This window comes from Melanotaenia boesemani, chromosome 2, assembly GCF_017639745.1.
Source record: "Melanotaenia boesemani isolate fMelBoe1 chromosome 2, fMelBoe1.pri, whole genome shotgun sequence".
Classification (NCBI taxonomy): domain Eukaryota; kingdom Metazoa; phylum Chordata; class Actinopteri; order Atheriniformes; family Melanotaeniidae; genus Melanotaenia; species Melanotaenia boesemani.
This window is the reverse complement of record NC_055683.1, coordinates 37,418,480-37,439,377: the sequence shown is the minus strand read 5'-3', so window position 1 is coordinate 37,439,377 and position 20,898 is coordinate 37,418,480. Positions and strand designations below refer to the sequence as shown.

Sequence of the window (20,898 nt, the reverse complement as noted above, 5' to 3'; positions counted from 1 at the left end):
CCACAGTGATAGAAATACACGAGAAAAGCAGCACTCAGTTTTAGACTCTAAAAATTCATAAAACATATTTTCAGGAAGGGTTGTGGTCTGTAGTGTAGTAGTAGTAAATGATTGTGGTGGTTTCGGGATGAAAGTCTGCTTTCCTGTGCTGACTGTGCATTTTCTCTTATCTCGTTCACAAGCAAATTTAACAACAACAACAAACAAATTGCTGTGTGTGCACTAATTGACATTCTTCCTGCCTGTAGCCTCTGGCAGGCTCCCTTCAAGAGACAAAACTGCTGCTTGTCTCTTCCACATGTATCATAAACCCCTTCATAGCATCATAGCAGAGTTTCTTAAATTCTCATCAAATTAGATTTAATTGTTTTTCAGACATGTTTCACAATCAAGCTAGTAGAATGTAATATTCTAGCCTTAAAGAGGACAAAAAGTTCCCCAGCTTTTAGTTAATAAGTAAAATATTCAGACAGTTCAAACTGGAAATAAAAAAGAATCGACTAATGAAAATAAGAAAAATTCAAGGGATTTGTAAATGAAAATGAAGACTTTAAAAAAGCCATTTGAATTTTTTCTTAGAAAAATTAAATTAATTCAAGATTGTTTTAGATTTGCTGATGGAGATCGGATAGGACACAAGTTTTGGCATTTATATCTGTATTTGTAAGTGTAACCAGTACAAGTACAAATCAAATCTACAGATTAGTTCAGAAGTCTGAAAATACAAGTCAGTGCTTGAGTAAGTGTGTAAAATGTGGGACAAACGTTCTTTACATCAGCGTGTATTTTCAGACTTGCAGAATTAATTTATAACTAGAGATTTGATTTGTTCCTTTACTTGTTACAGTTTCAAATATGGAGCTACAAAACGTATGTCCTTATGCTAGCTCCATAATGACCCAGTCAATCTGCATTAGCAAGATTTACCCAATGTGACTCGAAAGAAGGCCACTGTAATATGTCTGATTTCAACAACACAATTAGTTTTTTTACTCTAAAACATTCTATGGAAATAGAAATTGCTAAAATGAGGAACACCCTATCTCAGTGATGCTGAAAGATGTCTTCTAGATTGGACGATGTTTGGTTTGTCCCAAAAATGTTCTGAAGAGTCTCCATTTGATCCAGAATGGAGTTTAGCATTCTTCTTCTCACGTATGAAGCTCTTAGTGACCAAGCTCCATTAGATGGCTACGATCTCAGAGTTCCAGGTTTTCCCAGTAGAGCACACTCACTCTCAGACTGAAGGTTTACTGGTGGTTCCTGAGGTTGTAAAAGTAGATTGGGAGGCAGAACCTCCAGTTATCAGACTTCTCTCTGTGGAACCGGCTCCCAGTTTGGGTTCAGGTGTCAAACATCCTCTCCACCTTTAGGATCAGACTTTAAACCTTATTTTCGGATAAATCTTTTAGTAAGGGGTGATTATCTATCCCTTAGTGATGCTGCCATAGGCTTAAACTGCTGAGGGACGTCTCATAATGCACTGTGTACTTTTCATCTCTCTGCTCTTTATTTTCCATGTAAAAACGTACGACAGTATTGGCATCATTAACTTGTATTTCTCTTCTCTCAGCAGGTGTCCTTGACTAGAAGTTGTGGGGCTTGTTGGTCTCTTTCCTGTCCTCTCCACCTCCGACCAGTCCAGGCAGATGGCTGCCCTCCATGGTGGAGGTTCTGGTGGAGGTTTTCCTTCCCACTGTCAACAACCAACAGCTCCGTGCAGCTCAGGACGGAGGATTGAACTGAAGTCAAGATTAGATGCAATCCATTGGTTTCCTTAGCTAGGTTATTATCATTATTTTTCTTTTTTATGAACTGGCTTGTATGAACACTGGGTCACATAAGATTTGCTCAAATTGAGTTTTCTGTTGTTGTGAACTGGTGTTAAACGACAGTTGAATTAAAATTAGTAATGGTCAGAGAGTTGTGGATAGATGAAGTTGATTTCACAACTTTAACACAGAAAATACGATAGATATCTGCATCTCATCACTCAGACTGTAGGTGAACTCAGTTCTACAGTCCTGAAAGGGACTGGATTCATACAGAAAAATACAACATTTAACATCTAACCAGCAGTACTGAGAATTGAGAAGAATGAACATTCAAGCTCAGTCCAGCATTGATCAACATTTAACAGCAGCAGTCGTTTACAGATTCCTCTCTCATGCTTTATGAACTTCAGGTAGATCATCACAGGTTATTAAATAAAAGATCTGCTTTAGTATCAATTTATCACACTTCAGACACTTTTCTTTGCACATTACTTCAACTTCTGAGAAACTTTGGGACTAATTTGCTTTAAAGTGTAAATGCTGCTGTACAGTGATGCTTTGGGATGGAAGCAAAAGTTGTGAAGTGTGGTTTCCTAGCTTTAAGGTCACAAAGTTATAGTGTTTAGACAATGTCTAAAACACTGAGCTGGTATATATATATACATATATAGTTACAAAGAGAACTGACTGGCCTAAAGAAGCTACTTTCACATGTGCAATTACACCCACACAGGTTGTTTTAGCTGCAAACCCTGTAAGAGGTGAAACTCCTCTGTGACCACACAGATTTTGCTTCATATCACCCCTTTGGATTTCAGTAAACTAAAAAGAGGCGGTAAGTGTCTAAAACGGCTGCTGTACATGATGAGGATGATCTTTAGTTTAACACAAGTGAAAATCGTCTGTTTCCACAGATGAAATCTTACATTTGCAGACGGAGACATAAAACTAAAAGGCAGATTGTCGTGTTGTCTCTAAGTCCTTCGCTTGCAGCCGAGTTGGTTTTACTTCAGACTGTGGTCTCTGCAGTTCACCCAGGTGAAACACCCAGCTTTGTGTCTTCATACATTCTGTCCATCAGCTCTTGTTGTCATAGTGACAGACTTATTCAGACTTTTCTTTCCCAGCTTCAGATGCAGTCTTTTCTGGTGCAGCCTCCTTCTGAGCATTCCTTCTGACTCTGCCACGTAGTCCCTGTTTGTTCAAACATCGCTGCACAGTGGACGTGTGCACCAGCACTCCAGCATCAGCTAATCCTTCCTGCAGGTCCTTGGCAGTCATGTGGGGGTTCTCTGTTGCCGTTCTGCCCAGCAGATGTGCTGTTTGCTCTGAGATTTTTTTTGGTCTACCCGATCTTGTCTTCACTTCCACAGTTCCTGTTGACTTCCACTTCCTGATGATGTTCCGTATGGTGGAAATTGAGAATCCAAAACGCTTTGATATCTTCTTATAACCTTTCCCATCCTTGTATGCTTCAATAAGCTTCATTTTCAGGTCTTGGCTCAGTTCAATAGAGGAGCCCATGGCTGTAGATGTATGCTAACTCGGGTCAGTCTGCAAAGATTAAACAAAATATGAAATCAATGATCTGACCTCAAGTTTGCATCAACCACTACAAACCACAATGAATAGTGAGAACAGTGAAACCTCTCATTTCTTTATATATTCCCACAGCAATAATTTAAAACATACAAACATGTAAATGTAAATATAACTACAGTATATAAGGAAAATATAGATTATGTCCAATTCTAATGCCCTTAAAAGTGAATATTTGGTCTGAGCAGCTTTATTCTTTATCACAATCTGAATATTTCTTTAGGTAGTCTTTAAGAATAGTTCTCCAGACTTCTTGAAGGACTTCCTAAAGCTCGTCTTTGGATTTCAGATCCACGCACAACACTGGTTCCTCTTTGATTCATTTACAGATCAGTGTTAAGAGGCTTGATAAATGAAAATAGAAAAACACATGCCGGGGTTAAACAAAATGAGGCTAAGTTTGTTTGTGTTTGGGTTCCCTGCATTTTTTTAAGTGTTTGCTTTGTTAAGACTTGTTAATCTGTGTTTTCTTCTGCATTCATTTAAACCCCATAAATCTGTACACAATCTGAGACACTGCCCCTATTTGGCTAGCAGCTCCTAACTGAACAGGACCTGAACTGTTGTTTCAGCAGTTATTGATGTTGAAGCTTGAAGAATTTGACACAAACTAATTGTGTGAAAAGCAAAAAAAAAAAAAAAAAAAAAAAGGATAGCCGGCTGTGTATTTTCACCGTCTGTCACGTTAGCTTTGCTTATACCCGCCCTTCGCTCACGTTGTTTAGCGACTCAGTTTTATTAAAAATCACGTACCACCGTTTGGAGACTTTACACAGCGTTTTGTGACATTATTTCCCTTCAACGCTTTGCTTGACAGGCGGTTTGAAGCCTTGGTTTTCACGTCAATAAATCTGGCACGACCGGAAATCAAGCCTACAAAGTGCTATCCTGACCTGGCGTAATGACGTAAGCACGTCGACGGTCACCGCGCCTACGTTCTTCATGTTCATGTAAAGGTAAAAATGTAAAACGCAAGATGGGGGATCGTCTGATGTACGCAGCTGATTTGGTCATCTGTCTCCCTACAGTGCTGGTTTACAGCAGCTGCTTGGAGTCAGTATAACAGAGCCGGTAAAGCGTTTTAAAAACTCAAACATCAAATCTACCAAGTAGAAGCTTTTTCTCTGCAGGAATACCAGAATGAATGAATAAACTTGGCAATGTGTTAAAACACTTTTTAAAGTGTTTGTGTTTTTTCTTGTATTGGGGAAAAAAATAAAAAAAACCACTCCAATGTCATGCACTTGAAATGTGCACTTAATATTCAAAGCAAATTACAGTTTTGTCCGTGACCTGCCGATGTGTAATAGATGCCATGCAAATTAGCTTCTGTGCTCACTGTTCACATTTACATTGTGCATTTTACTAATTACTGTGCAAAACATCTCTTTAAAAAAGTAAATGCAATTTAATCATATATATATTTGATCAAGTCTTTGTACGACTTTTTTAACCATTTATAGAGGACATCACTTTCAGATTCTGTCCATATGCTGCAGACGTTTTTTGTAAGTAATGACTCAGCAGTAATTTTTCTACAACAATAAAGGGCGTCTCAAAAATTTTGGTCAATGCAGTATACACACATCTTTATGCTGAATGCAAAACCCACAAAAAAGCTGAGTCATGAGAGGAGGTTGTTATAGACAAAACACCAGAACTTTAATGAAAGACAAGGAAGAAACAAAATATTTCATGGTACAAAGTGAGAGGCTGTAGCAACCGTACCAGTGTGGTCACAGGAGCATTCTGGAGAATACTGGATACATCCAAGCACCCAACACGCCACCTTAACAGCTAACCAGCAAAACTCAACTGCTACACAACTGCGTCTAGTGCACAAAAACAAAACACACAAGCAAGATCAGAAGAAAGGAAAAACATGTCTGCTAACAAATTGTTTTTTTAAACTCAGCTCTTCATATTAACAACAGCTTCCAATTCACTGTTTTACAGCTGAACAGACACATTCTGCACAAAGTTCAGGGTGTTGTTCAGTTTCTAAGAGATTACTTTAAAGACATGTACACAAAGAAGGATGGAAATAAAAACACAGATTTTCATGATAATCATTTTATTTGGTTATTTTCTTGTCAACAAAAGCAAATGGAGTAGAGACCTGAACATTTGCAGGATCATTCTGGTTTATCTAAGCATGCTGCAACTCCATCAATCTGTCTGCTGTTCCTCTATAATTACGTTTAATGCTGAAAATACACTAAACATTAAACCAGAATTAAAACTGTTAAAAAAATTAAATCAAATTTCAGCAGAGGAGTGAAACAAAAAAACAGACTGAAGGATGAAAGACACAATAACCTTTTGAAACTGGTCGCCGCTGTTTGCATGAGATCCACTCTGGGGGTTCTGATGTCTTCATCCCGAACTGTAAAATAATAAAAAAAAATAATTAAAAAGGTCAGCATTGAACTCCAGATTCTGTCAGGAAACGTTAACCCTAGTAACCTGTAACTTCAACATGCCATTTAACTGTGTATTTATCCCAGAAATAAACCTGACATGTTTTTTCAGCGATTAAACATTAAACGCAGCTAATCATGTTTATTCTTTATCAAAATGCCATGAAAACAGCAGGGAGAATCACGGAGATCACCTCCATTTTTACCAGCTGCTGTCTGAGAAGAGTGCACAGCATCCTACGTGACCCTGCACTTTACTCGTTCCAGACGTTTCCATTAAGAAGATACAGGTCGATCTGGGCCAGAACCAGTAGACTGAGCCACAGTTCGTGCAGATGCTAGATGAGCACTTCACAGCCCCTCAAGCCAAAGCCCCCATACTACATCTCATATCACATCTTCCTCCATAAGTCCAGTTTCTTGCCCTCTCTCCCTCACTCTTTATGTCCAGCACTTTGGGTTTGTTGCACTATTTTAATCGTCATGCAAGTTAGGCGATGTTTGAATATCATCTTTTTTTTCTGCAACAATTAACACTGAACTGAATCAAACAACCACTGGTAGAATATGTAAATATCAACTTTTCCCCTGTTGTTATGTTATTAAATAGGATAATTTTGAACACAAAAGCACTATTTTGGGGGGCAGGCCAAAGCCACAAAGTTTTAACAGAACAATAATTATGCTGACATGTGTTACAATTCAGACTGAACAGAAAGGAGAAAAAAGCAAAGTCAATAAATCTGCAGCAGAGTGAACCTGCTGCAAGCCTCACATGGCACGCCTTTACAGGTGCATCCAATCAAGACAAGGAAGTCATGGTCACCCTGTAAGTCTTAAAGCCGAGGGCGCAACCCCTGGTCCTCGAGGGCTGCAGTCCTGCATTTTTAGATGTTTCCCTGCTCCAGTTCTGAACAGTGACTAATTCAACTGAATCACGTGTGCTGAAGCAGGGAAACACATAACACCTGAAGGACTGTGGCCTTAGAGGACCAGGGCTCCCCACCACTGAGCTTTGCCAGATTTTCTTAATGAGCTGCCCCCTAACAACAGCTAATCCAGCATCCATCTTCATCTCGTCTCTGAGAACTCTTCAGCCAGTAAAAGTCAGTCTGATGTTGACTTTTGCTCTTTTCCTCTCCTCCTCTAATAGTGTCCTCTTGTGTTTCTTTGCTGAATCTGCCACGAAGACGTTCAAAAATGGCCGGTGTTGATATCCAGTTGCTGGCGTGTGCTACAGTGCTGTAAAGCGAAATGCAGCTGTTAAGTGACGCTCCAGGCTGGAGTGTGTGGGAGGACCGTACAGAAACGTAAATCATAGATGTTAGTGTGGTATCAAAACGAGACAGAACCAGAGAATTCTTAAGTCTGAAAGTTATGTAGGTTTATGCTCAAATCAGATTTTTTCCTAGATCCGTTTTAGTGGTTTTTCACATAAGATGACCACCATCAGACTCCAGTGTGAACCGCCTTGAGGTGGCCCACTTGCACAGAAGAAGACGATCTTTCTGCGTCTGTCCCTCCTCAGGTGCAGAATTGTGACGTCTGTCTCACATCAACGACAGAAAAGTTGGACAAAAAGCACTTTCAGACTGAGGTCACAAACACGCATCTGAATTTAATTTAACAACTTTATTGATCCTAATTGGGAATTTTCTTTTACCCATGTCTAGCTGGGTTACACCAGCGCGCTGCCACATTCTGGTACCCGGGGAGCCGTGATCATCTTCTGTGTGTGGATCTGCAGGGCTGTAGATCAGGTGTAGACCAGATACCCCTAATCCTGGTCCTTGAAGGCTGCTGCCCTGCAGGTTTTAGATGCTTCTTCAACACACTTGACTCTAATGGGTATTTAACAGGCTTGCACAAAACTTAACAAGCTGTTAGGACCACATTTTAAAAATTGTACATGTGGTCCTAATATGAAAGTGGTCTGCGTCTCATTTGAAAAATCCAGATTTGTACAGCTCGGACTGTCAAACTTGGACCACTTTGCCTGTAATATGAATGAAGCCATGTCCCCCTTTACTAAACTCATGAGATTCAAGACAAGATAAGTTCAATAAAAATCTGTTTGCTTATGATAAAAAAAAAGACCTCGGCATGAGCTTTGATCTGATTCCAGCCTCCAGGTCTGGTGCATCTGCATGTCTTGTTTAGAAAAACAAATTTACATTGGTCCTGTAAAGCAAAATGCAGCTCTGCACAAAAGACAATAAAATCAAGGTATCCTGTAGCTTTCTAACCCATGTTTGTCTTGTTTGTTGGTACAGTGACATTCATTATGTACACTGCTGCAGCAGTCGTTGCCCAGCAGTGTCCCGATGCTGAGAAACCACTTCACTACTGTTTCTTCCAGGATACAGCGTGACGCTGCAGCTAAGTTTCGCTTAATGGCACCATGTACATACTAGCATGCTGACATTGATACACCATGACTGAGTCAAAGAAACCCTAGAGGACATTATCAGAGGAAGAGAGAGAAAGAGACAGAGCAAAGGCAGACTGACTTTTACTGGCTGGGAGAGCTCAGAGAAGAGACAGGATGTGGATTAGCCGTCATTAAGGGGTCCAGTTCTAAGAACATTTTCCAAAGTTCACTAGAGCTTATCTAAAGCAGAATCCAAGTAACAAAATAGAAAATGTTTACTTTCATATAAACCAGGAGACAGCAGTTCCAGTCCTCAAAGGCTACTGTTCTGCAGGTTGTACATGTTTCCCCTGCTGCAACAAACTGATCCAAATGAAATAGTTCTCCAACTCTTAAGAGGTTTTCAGATTCAGGAGGTATAGGCTCTCTCTATTTTTAAAATTAGACTTAAAACATTGCTTTTTGATCAATTTAAACTGGTCAGAGTGGTTTAGCCATCCCATAGTTATCCTGCCATACTGCTGGAGGATGTCCCATGATGCACTGGGCTTCTCTCTGCTCTCTTTACTCTCCATGTAAAAATACCTGACTGTCATTAATTTGTGTTTCTCTTCTACTTTCTCAGCAGGTATCCTGGATTAGAGTTATGCTGCTTGTTTACTCCTCTTTCCCGTTCAGACAGATGGCCATCCTTCCTGGTTCTGATGGAGGTTTTCCTCTCCACTGTCTCCTTGTGCATCTCGGGATGGAGAATTAAATTAAAGAAGATTTGATGTAATATGTTGGTTTACTTAGCTGGGTCATTATTTTATGAATTGCTTTAAATGAACACAGTTCTAATACATTTATTTTAACTGGATATCAGTGTTATGGGTGAAGGGGTAGGAATAAATAAGTTTTACTTCTTCCTACCCCTTTTCGGACATGTCAGTTGGGTACAACTACATTGTTAGATGTCTGTATGTATGTTTTGGTGAAATGAATTTGACCTGTCTGAATTAAACATTAAACAAATGGGCTTGAATTGATGTCTGTAAAGTGCCTTCGAGGATCGGAGTTGGTGTCCCCTGATATAAACACATTCAATTAGGGATTATAGCAGCTTCTGGTCTATTTACTGTTTTTATCTCATGTTGTTGTTTTGAGTTTGGAGGAGGACAGCTGAACAACCCTTGGGTTTCTCCTAGGCACCTGAGGTCCTTCAGCTGTGGCTGAGGAGTTCATGTCCAGTGATGGGTAAGCAGATGTACCCTGACACCGAAACCCAGCACAGACTGCATGGTCCCTCAAGTTTCACAGAAACCCTCAACATCAACTTTCAGCAAAATCTAAACTCACCTGTCACAAAGCTGCAGAGCTCTACGGGGATTCTCCTCCATTTTCTGCCGATGACTTGGGCTGGCTTTTAGACCTAGACCTGGACCCTCTTTTAGAGGAAGGTGTTTGACTTCTGGACCTGGATTTGGAGTGGGACCTGGATCTAGATCTGGATGGAGAACGAGTCTTGGTCTTCTTGTTCCTGGGGGAGTGGGATTTAGATCTGGAGTATGACCTGGACCTGGATCTGCTGAATCTGGACCGACTTCGAGAGTGGCTCCGGCTGCGGGACCTGCTGCGTCTTTTGTGTCTTGGGCTGGAAGAACGGCTACATATATTAAGTAGGGTGAGTTGGGGGTTTAGAATGAGGAAGAAGTAATATCAGTACTCAAGAGAGGAACCAACACCAGATTTTTAAAAAAGAGATCCTGTTGGTTGGATTTTAAATCTGCCCAATTTTTATTTTTTACACATCGTTTTAAAAAGCAAAAAGTGACCAAACAAGTTCAACATTTTTAAAACCAAGCATGGTCAGAGTTCACAAGACTAAATATTTTCTCTACTTACCTTCTGCTTCGTCGTCCATGGCCACTGGACCTCCGGGTGGATCCTCCTCTCCTTCCTCCGCCATGATGGGAATCAGGGGGTCTTCCGTATCTGGCCATCTGGACCCGTAACTCCCGTCCGTCCAGCAGCGCGCCGTCCATGGCATCCATCGCATCTTCGGCGTCACGTTTGTCGTGAAACCGAACAAACGCAAATCCCCGGCTTTCTTTTGAGTAGCGGTCCCGAGGTATGTACACGTCCCCCACCCGGCCATACTTCTCGAAGACTCGTCTGAGGGTTTCAGGCGAAGTTCGGTATGTTAAATTATCCACCTTGAGAGAAGTCATGCCATCGATGTCTGGCGGAGGCCGACCGTAACTCATGGTGACTGACCCGCGAGGCCACGGAGCCTTTCTTAAGACAAGTTAAGTTTGCCACGAAGTAGTCCGAGGATTTGAATAAAAAAAGTTAACGAAAGAAAAGGAGAATAATTCTTTCGAGAATTCCTTACCAGTGCAACGCATGAGGTTAATTAGTCATTTAAAAAAAGTCCGTTTTAACCAAAACAACCGAATCCTCTTCGACAATTTTTACAATCACACACTGGGGGCTAACTCTCTCTTCTTCTATGTTTTTGTTGGTTTCATCAGCAGTTGACAAACCAGCTTTATACAGCATTACTGCCATCGACTGGACTGGAGTAGATAGTTCCACATAGTGATGGGCGATAGATGATGGGTGAGCTTCTCCTGCGCCATAGAGGAGAGCGTTTTTCCTTTTGATACAATTCCTTTATGGTTCGACGCTTAAAAGAAAATCACACAATTGCACTAATTAATATATTTGTTTTAAAGGCAACAGGAAATATGAATTAAACTCACTTGTAAGAATTTCTTATAAAATTATAAATAAATGTATCCATGAGTAAATTAAATAAAAAAATTAGACGAAAGTTAGTCTGAAATTTGAAATGATCTAAATAAATTAATAAACAAATAAATTTGCCTACAAAACACAAAATAATTTAAAGAAATTTTAAATAATTGGTTTCTTAAGTCGAAATACATAGTGCTTAAAAAACCCGCATTAAATCGGTAAAAATATTAAAACACAACACCAACATTATTAAGACTGACATCATCATCGTCGTCATCACTAACACTGCTACAATGGGAAAAAATGGAAGGGTCGCTGAATTTCACACATAATTTAATTGTCTAAAACTCTCAGAATTGTGAACAAATTAAATGTTTTGTATTAGCAAAGTGGCATTGTCATGCCAGTATTGAAAACATTATTGGAGAGGCACCCCACTGTAGAAAAATGGTAGCCATTCAAGGTTCCATTAAGCAAAACTGAGAAATCAGGACATGAAATGCGAAAAGGGATGCCTTGAATTGATGGGATCATGTAAACAGGAGACATGCATATAACTTCCAAAGAGTAACAGCATCACCCTCTACAGCACATAAAATAAAGTAGCAGCAAACGAGGTACACTACACCTACACAATAAAAAGCAGAAAAATAAATGTCACATAAAAATGAATATAAATATTAATGTTATATATTACTACGATACAATTATTATTGTTAGACATGTCAGGAAAAACCATTCCTAACAGCTCTTCAGTGTTTTACAGTCCGATCCAATTGGTGGCGATAACGCTCCTCTAAGTTTATTTGCTTACCGCCAATAAACACCACAGAAGAAGAGTAACGCGATTTGAAACATTAAAAGTCAAACCCAGAAAGCTGAGCAACAACGAAGTTAGCTCACGAATAGCTCAATACTTAAGTTATTATCCGAAAGGAAAGCCAATCTTATCGTATGTCCGCTATCCAGAACCTCCAAACCTTTGGTAAGTCGTTTTAAACGAACTCAACTGCGATCCGTGTTTGGTAAAAGAGCTAGCTAAGCTAATGCTAAAAGGCAAGTTTACTTGAGGTTTTATTGTTGTTGGAGCAGATTTGACTGATAATTATCCTCTCAACTTGTATAATGAGATTACTTTGATGCATAAATGTCACGTGTTATAAATGTATTAGCCTGGACTTGATAAATTTAGCCGATTAGATTGCCAGTGCTAAAGATTAAACATCTGCCATTTGGCCTAAATGTAGTTAACGTTACCAAAGCGGCCGATTATTCTTTAGATTTGTAGACCCCAAATCACATTTTTACTCTGTATATGGTTAAACATATGTATTTAAAGGTGTGTTTATTGTGTTATGACGGTTGTTATTATGTATCAGTTAAAATAACGGCTAACCAAGACTGACATACGTAGCTGTTGAGTGTTAGCAAGTTTAAAAATCTGCAATAAAATACACAAAGTAAAATAATTTACATGGATTCCCAGCTTCTCAAGCAAGGGGAAGATGTGATAAATGTCGTATGTTGTGTAATTTTATTTACATGTCTATTCTCTCTATCTGACATAAAATATTGTTGCATCCCCATTCAGACCCCTTTGCTGATGCAACTAAGGGTGATGACCGCCTCCCAGCCGGGACAGACGACTACATCCACATAAGAATCCAACAGCGGAACGGCAGGAAGACCCTCACCACCGTCCAGGGCATTGCGACTGACTATGACAAGAAGAAGCTAGTCAAGGCCTTCAAGAAGGTACGACTTGGGATGGGATCTGTCATCTGACAACAAAACATTTTATATCTGATCAAAATGAGCGGAACATGTCTCAGTAGTTAATGATCTGTTTGTGGCTGCCTGCCCAGCTTTGAGGCTTTGTAGCTGACATTGACTTAATTCTTTGCTGTCTTTGACCACAACAGAAGTTCGCATGCAATGGGACAGTGATTGAGCACCCAGAGTATGGTGAAGTGATCCAGCTTCAGGGTGACCAGCGCAAGAATATCTGCCAGTTCCTGATGGAGGTGAGCTCTTGTAGCTAGACATTTGTTTATCTTAACAACACCTAATCCAGACTGCTCTATCAGATCAGAAGTGGTTCAGATTTGAGGTAAATGACTATTGTTTCCTCTCTGCAGATTGACCTGGCCAAGGAGGAGCAGCTCAAAGTCCACGGCTTTTAGAAGCTGTCAGCAGCCCTCTCCCATTCTCTCTTGGGCACCCATTAAGTGCCCCCCCCCCCCCCCCCCCCCCCCCCCCACCCCTCTCTCTCTCTCTCTCCTCCCCCTCCCTTCTCTTTCCTCCTATGTGCTGCTGTTGCTCTTCCTCCCCCTCTCCCCCCTTTAGCAACCTCACCAGATCCTGTTATCTAACAAGTGAATTACAGCCATAACATTATGATCGCTGAATCAGTGAACATCACTAAATACACTGCCTGGCCAAAACAAAATCTCTACTTGGATTTAACTAAGCAAACAGGTAGTAACTTCCTATTGGATAATTACTGCATAGGTGATTATCTTTCAGCTGGTAACAAGTTATTTAACTCCATATAATGCAATGAGTACCTTCTCATTTCATAAACAACCATATGGAAAAGTGCATCCCGTGGTCATGGAAAAGATGTTAGTCTGTTTAAGAAGGGTCAAATCATTGGTGTCAAGCAGAGAAAACATTTAAGGAGAAGCAGAAACTACTAAAATGGGGTTAAGAACTGTCCAACACATTATTAAAAATTGGAATGATAGTCGGGAACCATTATCTTCCAGGAAGAAATGTGGTCGTAAAAACATCCTGAACGATGGTGATTGGTGATCACTTAAACGTTTGGTGAAATCAGATGGAAGAAAAACAACAGTAGAACTCAGGGCTATGTTTAATAGTGAAAGTAAGAACATTTCCACATTAACAATGTGAAGGGAACTCAAGGGATTGGGACTGAACAGCTGTGTAGGACTCTGAAGCAATGGAAGAAGGTCATGAGGTCTGAAGAGTCCAGATTTACCCTATTCCAGAGTGATTGGAGCATCAGTGTGAGAAGAGAGGTAGATGAAGTGATGCAGTCATTATGCCTAGTGCCTACTGTACAAGCCTGTGGGTGCAGTCTATGATCTGGGGTTGCTGCAGTTGATCAGGTCTGGGTTCAGCAACATTATGTGTGCAAAGAATGAGGTCAGATGATACCTGAATATACTGAATGAACAGGTTCTTCCATCTTCCCTTGTAGCACGGCCATTTTAAAAGATGGCAAAGCCAACATTCATGGGGCTTAGATTGTGAAAGAGTGATTCAGGGAACAGAAGACATCATTTTCACACATGGATTGGACACCACAGAGTCCCGACCTGAATTCCATTGAGAATCTTTGGGATGTGCTGGAGAAGGCTTTTCTCTGTGGACTCTCCCATCGTCAATATAAGTTCTTAGTGAAAACTTAATGCAACACTGGATGGAAATATTGTGACATTGCAGAAGCCTATTGAAACAACAAAGAGAATGCTGCCGTAATCAAAGCTGAAGGTGGTCCAACCAAATAAAAGAGCATGTGACCTTCTCTCTTTTGGAGGTGACTTTTTTGCAGCGGTCAGGACTTATCGAAAGTGGTTCAAAGAAGAAAAAACAGTGAACTGGCGACAGGGTCATGGGTGACAGCGGCTTGTCTGTGTTGTTCAGTCTAATAAAACTGTTATCTAAGCTACTGTAGCATAGATAGCTGGAAATGTTTACGTTGGTTCTGAGAGAAAGGTTTCAGAGCACATGGTGCATTGCAGTTTGTTGCGTTTGCGACTGGTTAATCGCAGACCAGTCATGAATTCCCCTGTTGACCCATGTCTACTTCCATGTCAGCATCAGAACGGCACCATGGAGCAATGAAAGAAGGTGGCCTTGTCTGATGAGTCATCTCTTTTCCTTCACGTGTATGACTGTGTTTGCATGGGCTAAGTATCTAGAAAAGAATTGGTACCAGAATGTACTATGAAAGGAAGTGAAGGCAACATGGGCAGTGTGGCACTGGAATCTTTGGTTCGGCAGTGTATGTGTATATATCTTTGATGCTTTCACCTAAACATTATTGCTGATTTAGTACACCTCTTCAATGAAGTGGTATGCCTCTTTCAGCAGGATCATACAATAATGGTTCAAGGTGTTCACTTGGCTTTCAAATTCCTTCATCTTAGTCCAGTTGACCATTGGTGGTCGGTTCTGTACCAACAATCCCATCCACGGAAGCCCCGCCTCACATCTTTGGGGATTTAAAGAAACTTCTATTAATTTCTTGGTGCCAGATACCACAGCAGATTGTCAGAGGTCAGATTGACAGGTCAGGGGTGATTTGGGGGCAAAAGGCAATACTCAAATGGCTTTTAACATTATGGGTGGTCATAATGTTATGGCTGACTGTTGTACCTCTAATAACATAGAACTCTTAACTCCACCATTCCCCTACAACACCAGGGGTCAGGCACTTTCTCACAAAGATACCTCTGCAGCTCTACGCAACATCAGGGATAAATAGTGACAGCCCTTCCACACACACTTCTTCTTTCCATCCATCCTTTTGATTCTTTAACTTGTGCTTATTGACACAAGATGTTTAAACATAGTGTAATGCAATAATTTATAAACTAATGATGTTGAAATGATACCCTACAGTAAAATAAATTTAAGCTATGGTGACGGAGGGAATGGACAGTTTGTTTTGAAAATTCCTTTTTTGGTTCAATAAAGCATGCAGTTGATAAGCCTGTTCTGTGTGGGTGGTTCTTACTCGACAGTTTGCAGGAACTTTGTGGTCTGACAGGTTTTTTACTACTTCAGCAAACCAAAAAATGTACATTTGTTTTGTTTTAGAATAGAAGAATACAAATTGTTTATCTTGGCAGAGAAAACTGTTAACAGTTTCATACACTGAACCATACTTCTAAAACTTTTGGTAGATAAGTTAACCCAGCTTTTAGATTTGTTTCCAGTCATGATGACAAAATATCTTTGGTATTCTTAAGGCAAATATAACCATGTTTTTAAGGCCATTTTTTCCACTTGTGGTTTATTTTGTAATACATTTACAAGTCAGGGCAACAACTTCTTGTATCTGATATCTTTCATACTTGTTTGGCCTTATTTTAATTTGTGTTATGAATTGACTAAGTATAGGAGGTCAGGATTACTACACACTGATATGTGTGAAATAATTTCTAGATCTTGACAAGTTACTCTGATCATAATGTGAAATTGTGGAATTTCCATTTCCAAATACCTGTGATTGAATATTAGTAATTTTTAAATCCGTGTTGATCAGAAAGTGGAAATAAAGATTTAACTGGTAAAATTGGGGAGAATATGGTTAAAACTGCATTTTCTCAAGAAAATTAAGATGGCTTATGATATGTTTTGTACAATGATTGTTCATAATTTATAAAAATCTTGCTAAAGCAAATGTACTTATCTGCACAAAAATTATGGAGAAACTTAAACGTTTTTAAGTATTGGTTATGCTGTAATTGTACAGATCCTACCCACTTGAGATCAAATTCCGTTATGTGGCCCCTAAACTCAAATTTGTTTTTTTTTTGTTTGTTTGTTTTTACAAAAAAAAAAAAAAAAAAAAAAAAAATGAATGAATAAATAAATAAATAAAATTATTGCTACTTCGCCATTTATGATCCTAAGAAGAAAGGCGTTGCTGTCGAGTGTAGCCTTTTTGTCCCTTCTAGGGATCCTTCTGACTCCATGGCAACGCAGCTACCGTAGCCGTTGCGCGAGTAGTTTGTTACAACCGATGGTTCTGCATACAGAAATGCAAAAATTTTTCCCTCCGGAGTTTAACGATGAGAATAATAAGATGCGACTTTATTTCAGCTTTGCGTAGTTTAGATCCGTTTACCCACGGATGAAAACACCAGAATTGTCGGCGGTAAGTTGTTGTTAGCTGGGTATCAACGTCTTCAAGAAAACCCCACTTAGCCTACTTACTAATGTTTCTGGGATTTTAATAACTTTTTTTTTATCATAATGTGACCATAAAACCTCTCATAGTGAGTTTTTGGGTTATATAGAAGATGAACTTGGTCTTGGTTGTACAGAAATAATCCGTTTTAAAAATTTGTCAGATTAAGAGATGTTTGTTTCCAGAAACATCTCATTAAACACCAAGAAGCCGTTTGCATTGTTAAATTCAATCAGATCGTCCTTTTTAAATGGAAAAGTCATTGCGCTGTGTTGTGTTTTGTGTGTAATACTAACAACAAGTCAAAGACTTAAAATCCCTGATATTTGTTATTTTGAGCTAACACCATAGTTTGGTCTGGTTTATAAATCTGTTAAATAAATGAAACCCAGCAAAATTGATGAACAACATAGTTTATCTCATTTCTTGTGTAGAGTTCCAGGAGGGTCTTGTGACATTTACAGGTTTCTCTTCAGAGACTCACAATGCAGGTTAGTTATTATTATTACTATTATTGTTGTTGTTGTTGTTGTTGTTGTTGTTGTTGTTATTACATGTAATTAGATTACTGCAGGTTTATGTTAGAGAGTTTAATGTTTAGCTGGTTCTGCTCCTCAGGTTTTGCCTATCTGGGGGCTTGCTATCCCCCTCCCAGCAGTGCTGATGATCACTGTGAGCCTTTACATGGTCATCCTGGGAATTGGGCTGTGGATCCGATACTGCCTTAAGGTTGGTGCTGCCGGCTGTCTTCGATGTTACTGAGAACAGAGTTTTACTGCAATTTGTGAAGTGGAAGGGGTGTATGTGCTGGTAGTTTGAAGCAGGCATGTGAAGGGACATGATAAACTAAAAATAATATGAGTTTTCCCCCCTTGATATCAGTGCTTAAAGCCACTACTAAATCTTATTTGCCTGTATATTTTTATCTAATTTGTTTGACACACTGAAAGTATGTTAATGAAAGACTGAAACTAATGATTTTGCCACTCTAGACATTTACATTTAGAGCATTGATGGAAATATAACACATCAGTGCATACTCTAGTTTTCAATTAGTTGATGTACACAAAGACACTGCAAACGGTAAATGAGAAAATAGAAAAAAAAACAAAATATTGTTCATGTAAAATTTAATAATAGTATAATACATATTTCAGTGTAAGCTTATAAACTAACATTTATATTCAGTTTAATTCATTGTGACAAAGTCAGGACACCCAAAAACTGGGATTATAACACATCCTTGCTCACAACAAATATTATCACCTGTCAATCACTGGTCAGGCTGAAGACTTGAAACATTCATTTAGAAATAATAAAGAAATTTGATTAAGCGAACAGCTGTGGTCCAACACAAGCAGCAGAAAGATGGTTGGTCAATCAAACCATCTACATCATGAAAACTCTGAAAGTAATAGAATAGAAAAGAGTGATGATTTCTGTCATTGTTTTCCTTCCCACAGGACAGCTGTTCTTTACATTGTGCCAGTTGCTGCCCAAACGTTTCTATATGTGAGCAATGCTTCAGATTGGCTGAAATGTGTGACTGCCCCCTGCCGAACTTCAACACATTCCTGCCTAATTCCTGCACTTCATCATCTGTAAGCAAACCACCAACACCTGCTTCTGTCAGTGGAACACAGATTGATATGTTTTAGTACTTTTCTCACAGTGGTGAAATATGATCATAAAAAACTTGACTTATCCCTGCTAAATTCATTCAGAAGAAGTTGATACATTGGTTGTTCATGGTCTAGTGTGATAAACTAGGATGTTTTTAAACCATAAAAACTCAATCCAGCCCAAGAGGCAACCTCCTCCTGTAAAATGTGAAGCCTATGCGGAAGTGCAAAAAAATTGCAGTTCCGCATAGGCTTCACATTTTACTGACTTTTAGACTCTAAATGGTAAATCCACAATGATCCATGATAACAGCATTATTTATCACATTTTCATCATAAAAAGATCAGTATCACTACTCTGTTTATTAGAGACCTCTATTTAGACCTGGAAATAATGATGATACCACTTCCTGTCAAACTTTCTACCAATCAGAGAGCTTAGATTGACGGTAATGTCCAATCAGGAGCAGCCAAAGATCAACCAGTGAGCAGAAAGTTCTATGTGTGTCTGAAAAGAAGATAAATAATGCTCCTCTATGGCTGGAATAAAGCTTTCTTGTTTTGGTTAGCCTTTGCTGCTATATCTATATAAATAGTGGCCCTGATGCAGTTTTTGTTGAATTCAAAGCTATTTTTTTAAGTTCTACAAGTCTTTTCTTCTTTCTATCTTTTCTTGCATGTTTTCCGTAGTGTGTCGACATGGACTGTGCCTGTACCTGCCAACCTCCTGAGTGCAACTCCTGCAACTGTCTCTGCTTTGAGATTCGGATCAAGTAAAAACAAGAAGGTGGAGATGCCGATGCAATGCACACGCATTTCATTTTACACCTTTAATTTTAGGATTTGACAGGGTGATATAAACAGAAGGACCAGGAAGCTGGATCTGGCTCTGACTCATCATCACTGCCTTAAATGTTTCCTTGTTGAGCGTCATCACAACTTCTTCTTGTTAACTTTTTTTACAAAGACTGAAAATGACCAGCTGTTGCCATCAGATCTGCCCTTGTTGTTGTTATTTTATAAAATAAACAGAATACAGTGTTCTTCACATGCTTCTTGACATTTCTAACTCTTGTTTAGTTTTCTGTACTGATAGGTGATGTTTATTATTCCTTCTGAAAGAAATATCTATTTATTTATTATGATTTATTGACTGATGGATGGGTGGGTGGGTCGATGGATGGATGGATGGATGGAGTTAGAATAAAAGGTTGGGTTTTGACAAGAAAGATCCTAATTAGTTGTGAACCTCATCTTGATATGGATAAAAAGGTTGAAATCCCTGACTACTTTTAGAGTCAAGTTTATCCTCCTGCTTCTCATTTTGTAGTCCAGCAACTTCTTCTCCTCCTTCCCTGTTGCTCATCACAGGAATGAATCTGCTGCTGTTAAATACTTTGTTATCTCCCTCATTCAGATGGACAGCCGAGTGTTTGACAGTACAACATTAAAAGGAAAAAAAGCGAGTTATCTTCTTGACTCTGCCTGTAGAGCGACACGGTACAGCTGAGGTCTGACTGGCGTCAGAAAAATTCAACATTTTTAGTAAAATATAGAACGTTTTGTGTAAAAATATTTGTTTATCTTTAAAAAAATAGTTATATAATTTATTAACTTTTAAGGTTTTATAAATTTGATTAAATTTAAACATTTATATGATAGATTTTTATATAAGTACATTAAAAATATATATTTTAAATGTGTATATAAAATATATATATAAAAAATCTAAAATGAAAAATAAAATATTTTCATAAATAAGATAATAAAATTATGTAAATGTATAACTGAGGTTGAATCTGCACTTATTTTTCTCCAGAAATTTCAGGTTGTTCAGGATCTTTCATTAAATCTAAACATCTTCATTATGTACTTGTGCATCCTTCCACTAAAACAAAGGGGAAATTTCAGAGTTTTATTTATTTATAGGCTATTATGCTGTCCATCCCACTGGAAATCTAATTGCACTGAATGTGACCCTTGAACTAAAATTAGTTTGACACCCCGGGGTTAGATCTTCCACTTCCCCACTTCAGGTGTTGAATTGTCCTTGGGTAACTATATGGAACCCAATGTTTGCCCAAATTGTGTTTTCCATATCAGGATATGCTAAATATGTGAAATATAATATAATTTCTTTCAGGTGATTGTCTGAAACGCTTGTCAATCAGATAAACAAAACATGACAAACAATGGCTGTTATTACTGTTATTGGCCCCCATTGTTATAATCTACTTATGACTGCATATGTAGAATGCTGAGTGGTCCATTTTTTGTGTTTTGCTCACTAATATGATAAAATTTGGTGAACAACATCAACTGCCTTGTAAAGGGAAAGATGTGCTCAGCTGCCTGATAAGAATAATAATGAGAAAAATAAGAAATAAGTCCCTCAGTAGGGAAACTGCTTTGTTGCAACATTACA

At 38.9% G+C, this 20,898-nt stretch overlaps 3 protein-coding genes across 5 annotated transcripts; 2 read left to right on the top strand and 1 right to left on the bottom strand.

The window, feature by feature from the left end:
- Window positions 1–1,941: 1,941 nt before the first annotated feature.
- srsf2b (serine and arginine rich splicing factor 2b) lies at window positions 1,942–10,679 on the bottom strand. Of its 3 annotated transcripts, XR_006008447.1 has the most exons (5): window positions 10,050–10,679; window positions 9,504–9,810; window positions 5,694–5,760; window positions 5,103–5,206; window positions 1,942–3,329 (listed from the first exon to the last, which is right to left on the bottom strand). XR_006008447.1 is itself a non-coding variant. In XM_041969768.1 (3 exons), exons 1-2 carry the CDS (start codon window positions 10,409–10,411, stop codon window positions 9,525–9,527), a joined length of 648 nt encoding a protein of 215 aa, XP_041825702.1. In that variant the 5' UTR covers window positions 10,412–10,678; the 3' UTR covers window positions 5,015–5,760; window positions 9,504–9,524. The 3 variants fall into 3 exon arrangements, 1 of the variants encoding a protein (XP_041825702.1); XR_006008446.1 differs by lacking the exon at window positions 1,942–3,329 and having other exon boundaries at window positions 5,015–5,206; XM_041969768.1 differs by lacking the exon at window positions 1,942–3,329 and having other exon boundaries at window positions 5,015–5,760; window positions 10,050–10,678.
- Window positions 10,680–11,726: 1,047 nt separating this feature from the next.
- LOC121629870 (eukaryotic translation initiation factor 1b-like) lies at window positions 11,727–15,646 on the top strand. The gene is made up of 5 exons (XM_041969756.1): window positions 11,727–11,889; window positions 12,496–12,659; window positions 12,827–12,928; window positions 13,043–13,155; window positions 13,200–15,646. The coding sequence occupies exons 1-4, from the start codon at window positions 11,859–11,861 to the stop codon at window positions 13,085–13,087; spliced, it is 342 nt and encodes a 113-aa protein (XP_041825690.1). The 5' UTR covers window positions 11,727–11,858; the 3' UTR covers window positions 13,088–13,155; window positions 13,200–15,646.
- Window positions 15,647–16,623: 977 nt separating this feature from the next.
- si:ch211-198p11.6 lies at window positions 16,624–19,521 on the top strand. Its single transcript, XM_041971662.1, has 5 exons — window positions 16,624–16,818; window positions 17,286–17,342; window positions 17,470–17,580; window positions 18,315–18,452; window positions 19,164–19,521. Exons 2-5 carry the CDS (start codon window positions 17,337–17,339, stop codon window positions 19,248–19,250), a joined length of 342 nt encoding a protein of 113 aa, XP_041827596.1. The 5' UTR covers window positions 16,624–16,818; window positions 17,286–17,336; the 3' UTR covers window positions 19,251–19,521.
- Window positions 19,522–20,898: the final 1,377 nt, after the last annotated feature.

Coding starts and splice junctions, on each gene's coding strand:
- srsf2b (XM_041969768.1), bottom strand. CDS start 10,411: ATGAGTTACGGTCGGCCTCCGCCAGACATCGATGGCATGACTTCTCTC. Junction 9,811..10,049: donor CATGGACGACGAAGCAGAAG/GTAAGTAGAGAA, acceptor TAATATATGTAG/CCGTTCTTCCAGCCCAAGAC.
- LOC121629870 (XM_041969756.1), top strand. CDS start 11,859: ATGTCCGCTATCCAGAACCTCCAAACCTTTG. Junction 11,890..12,495: donor CCAGAACCTCCAAACCTTTG/GTAAGTCGTTTT, acceptor ATCCCCATTCAG/ACCCCTTTGCTGATGCAACT. Junction 12,929..13,042: donor TCTGCCAGTTCCTGATGGAG/GTGAGCTCTTGT, acceptor TCCTCTCTGCAG/ATTGACCTGGCCAAGGAGGA.
- si:ch211-198p11.6 (XM_041971662.1), top strand. Junction 17,581..18,314: donor GGATCCGATACTGCCTTAAG/GTTGGTGCTGCC, acceptor TCCTTCCCACAG/GACAGCTGTTCTTTACATTG. Junction 18,453..19,163: donor ATTCCTGCACTTCATCATCT/GTAAGCAAACCA, acceptor TGTTTTCCGTAG/TGTGTCGACATGGACTGTGC.